The sequence below is a fragment of the Schistosoma mansoni genome, chromosome 1 (assembly GCF_000237925.1).
Source record: "Schistosoma mansoni strain Puerto Rico chromosome 1, complete genome".
Classification (NCBI taxonomy): Eukaryota; Metazoa; Platyhelminthes; class Trematoda; order Strigeidida; family Schistosomatidae; genus Schistosoma; species Schistosoma mansoni.
In genome coordinates, this window is record NC_031495.1 from 64,487,621 (window position 1) to 64,492,057 (window position 4,437).

Genomic DNA, 4,437 nt, shown 5'->3' on the forward strand with positions numbered 1-4,437 from the left:
TTGAATACTACAAGCATCAATTCCCTCAAGATTACGGTTATGCGTGTCTTGTAAGTGCCAACTCTCACAAAATCTAAAGTTTCTTGTCGGCTATCTCCAACCATTTAAAATCTACACATAGCTCATTCAGTGTTAAGTCACCTAGACTAGTGACCGTATTGTATTATGATCCATAGAATTCTATCAACACTAAATGACTAAACAAACATGACACTTGCCATTGCTTAGTGTTTTTCTTCATGGTTTTATCTTTATCTAGAATTAGTTTTCTAATTATGTTACTTAACAGATCAGTGGTTAATGGATGTCAACTTATGATGTAGCTCGATTGATTTTCAATATCATTGGTGAGGTACGGGCTATTCATTGATTCTGATGATCTTATATGCCACTGAATTCACGCCTTGATGAAAATACCATTGTTGGGATGATCCTGCGAATTTCTCGCAATCGACATGACAAGCTTATGAAACATTAAGGAGCATTTCATCCAATCAGTGTTTGACTAGAAGTTTTGTTAGTAACATAGCGAAAATGAAAAGTCACATTTAGAGATTCTGATTGACTGATTGCTAACACTGTTACTATGTTTAGTAGGATTCTAGAATTTTCATTAAAACCCAAGGACTTTTAAAATACTATAAAAAACCTATATTTTCTGTACAAAAATGAACCTTTGGAGTAAGGGGCTTCTCGTATATTTTGTGCCTTTTCTCTCGTGTTCAAGTCGCTGTGTAGTTCTAGCTTGGGGGTACAAGACCAGCTTAGGATCCGAATATAGCGTTCAATCAACAAGACGTACCAACCATAATTGATGATTTAGAGATATATATTCAGCTAACATATCTTGAAGTGAACTGTATATTAGAGTATATTACAATTCATGGACCGTGATAAGTTGTAAAACTACTATGATCCAAAGAGTATGAGAAAGTCGCTTTTGGTTTACATTGAGTCTAACGGTAAACGAAATTAACTGTCCTGAATTCTGCTCTATTTGGACATGGCTCACTTTTGTCAAGTCGATGCAATCTACTTCGAAATTAAGGAAATGGCCACAAACCTTAATAATGGCTATTGTTAAGCTTTAGAGTCTTGTCATTTAGAATGATGAAGACGTAACAAATTGATCAATAGAATTTGATGAACATTGAAGAAACATAAAATTGTCCATTATTCAGTTATCAATCAGTGTAAATTTCTCAGCGTTATTGGACGTCAGCTGCTCCCAAGTAGTTAGGTGAGAGGTGATGTCTTTTACTGTGGTACTAAATAACAGGGCTTTGAACATAAGAAAAATAGATACTCTGAACGTTACAGTTACAACTTGGTTATGTGTACTAATTAATACAAGATCTAAATCCAGGTCCTGTCATCTTCAATCACCTAAGAGCGGGTTAAATATTTAAACCATATCCTGAAATCAGATATCGTATCTGGTCACTCGTATCATTGTTATCATGTAATTTTATAATTATAGATTTTACTCATCTGTAAATGGTTTCCTAACGTGCATTTGTGAATGTAATGTGAGCTATCTCATTCCTGGAGAAATATTCCACATTTATAAGCATTAAAATTAATATTTAGTGTTCTGGACTTAACTGGCTGGGCTAGACAGGATGCAGGACCGACAAGTACTCTAACCTTCTCGTACGGGTTTCATGTGTCACTGGTCCGATCGATAAATCGCTGCTCTCCGATTGGCGGGAATCATAACGCAGCCCGCCTGTTATATCCTAGTGAAGACAAAAGTACGGGTAACTCCCAGGACCTATAAACGGACCATTATTATGTATATATTCCTATTGTCTGACTATTGAGTAACTAGATTATGTATATCTCTATTCATCTTATTATAAGCTTCATTTTGACCTATGGATTATTATTATACGATTTACTGTTCCTAAATTATATTCAGTTTATTGATTATTGTCTCCCACGTTCACAGCTACATTTGACTTGATCTTGTACAAATATTATTTTCTATTTGATGGTGTGATGTGGTCTGTCTGTCTAGTATATAAATAAAGTGTGTTTGAAATAAATGATTCGCATAGATTCGCATAACAGAAGCTGTAATTGATGTTCTGGACTCAATTGGAAGGGCTAGGTGGATAAGAGACCAATAAGGATTCTAGACTACTCATACTGGTCGAACGTCATTGATTTGGCACAGTGCTACAATTGGAAAGGTCGATTTCAATAGGTGGATAACTCACGTGATAAAAAGCCGGACATAAGACCACAACGAATTAGCATACATCCTATTTTTTATAAAGTCATAACAAGTTTTTAAGTAATTAATTACTTGTTTACTTATTTACAATGCAACTCCTTGTGTATGTGAAGCACTTTCTTCTTCATGACCGGAATATAACAGCATCTCACCTGAAGCTAGTCTTTGTTGTCCAACCTGTGTCCAATGTGTTTCACTGATTACAAGCATCTCCAGGTTGTATCTTTTCATTTCCGAAGCAACTTGGATAACTCTTCCGGTCTCCCCACATTATACGAACATTTCATGTACCTAAATTAATGGTTGCTCTAATTGTCAGAAAGAGCATCAACCTCGTGACTTCTGAAGGAAATCGGTTTTCATCATGATACGTCATAACTCTTCTAAATAAAAACTTTCTAACTCCCAGGGCAGAGTTTAAATGATTTGAATTATTTTTTCTGGTTAGCGTTTTTTCTTAGAGAGTTAGTTTTCTATAGGATGGGGTCACTAACCCCATGCTCAACCCTCTTCCTTTACCCAGGCTTGAGACCTCCAGTATCCCCAGAGGAGCTCCAGGCAGAGTTACTTACGTCCATTAAACTTCATGGAGGAGCCATAAGCTGCCCATCGGCATTCTTCATCGAACTCTAATTACCAAGATTAATAGTCATTATTATAATTCTTCTTTTTCATTGATTACATTATTATTCTTATTAATTTTTCTTAATGGATTAGTAGGGAAGAAAAGAAAAAAATTGATTTTTAGATAAATAAATATTTTCCATTCTATAAAAATTGGGGGGATAGTTGGATTTATAAATAACAAAGTAATATTAACCAATGAATGAACGAAGAATAATTGACCAATCAAATTTGTCCATATATTTTCATTAACCAATAGGATTATAGTTTGATTTAAGGTCAAAATAAATGGTCATATATAAATGATCTATATTTTGAAAGAAGTTAAACCTCAGTACTCATTTTGTAATTAAACTGATCAAAGGATGATGGATAGAAGACCATCAGGATTTTCAAAACCCCCAATTATTGGTTCACGTTCTATATTAATTGCTATTGATGGTTCAGAACATTCAAAAAAAGCATTTGATTATTATTTGAAATGGTTACAAAGACCAGATGATTCTGTGACAATCTATCATGCTGTTGAACCTGTTTCATTACCAACTATATCATTATCTAATCCAATTAGTATACCAAGTGATGAATGGTCAAATATTGTACAAACAAATGTTAAACGTGTACGTGAATTAGAGAAAGATTATAGTGCAGATTGTTTAGCACATAATTTAACGTATCAATTTTTATATGAATCAGTAGATCATATTGGTGCATCTATTATAGAAAAAGCTGAAAAATATAATGCATGTCTAATTATAATTGGTAGTCGTGGATTAGGTGCTATAAAACGTACAATTATGGGTAGTGTTAGTGATTATGTTGTACATCATGCTAATACAACTATATGTGTTGTACCATGGATTGATGAAACTACACAAAGTACATCATGAAATTAAACATACTATCATCATGTAAACGGTGTATGTGTATGTGTGTGTGTATATGATTCCAGAAATTCCAAAAAAGGTTGGTTATATCTTGTATCACTCATCGTACTTCTATTTAAAACTTAGTTACTTTCATTTTTTTTAGTTTCTATGTCCTTTATGTTTGGGAGAGATAGAGAGAGAGAGAGAGAGCGGCGGGGTGGAGGAAAGAATGAAGTGTTCAATGGAAACCATTTTTTTTTCAATATTTGTTACTTTGTACTCATTTAATTGTTATCATTAATATAAGTAAACATAATTATTAGAAAGTCATTAATTAGACTTTTTTCTTTTTACAGTGTTAGACGGGACCATTTTTAGAAAAAAATCGATGTCTAATCAAAAAATATGTATCCATTTTTATGAAGTACTGATGTAGTGTGGTCTATTTATATCCATATAAGTAGTATATGGTGATGGTCAGACATAGAATGTATTTTGGCAGAATATTGATAAGGAACGAACACGAATGAAGCGCAATTGGTATGAAAATGCATGAACAATGGAATTAGAGAAGATGAACTAATATTTATAGAAGGAACAGTGAAGATTGAGACAATTGATTGTTATTTTGCAAATTAACTGTTTACTGTATGGTTATCAGAATTTACTGAGATAGTCTGTAATTTGTGTTTAAATTCATTCGAT

At 33.3% G+C, this 4,437-nt stretch overlaps 1 protein-coding gene across 1 annotated transcript; it reads left to right on the forward strand.

The window, feature by feature from the left end:
- Nucleotides 1-3,228: 3,228 nt before the first annotated feature.
- On the forward strand, nucleotides 3,229-3,753 carry Smp_200240 (uncharacterized protein; the record flags this gene model as incomplete). The annotated part of the gene is made up of 1 exon (XM_018795199.1): nucleotides 3,229-3,753. The coding sequence occupies one exon, from the start codon at nucleotides 3,229-3,231 to the stop codon at nucleotides 3,751-3,753; it is 525 nt and encodes a 174-aa protein (XP_018649535.1).
- Between the last annotated feature and the right edge of the window lie 684 nt (nucleotides 3,754-4,437).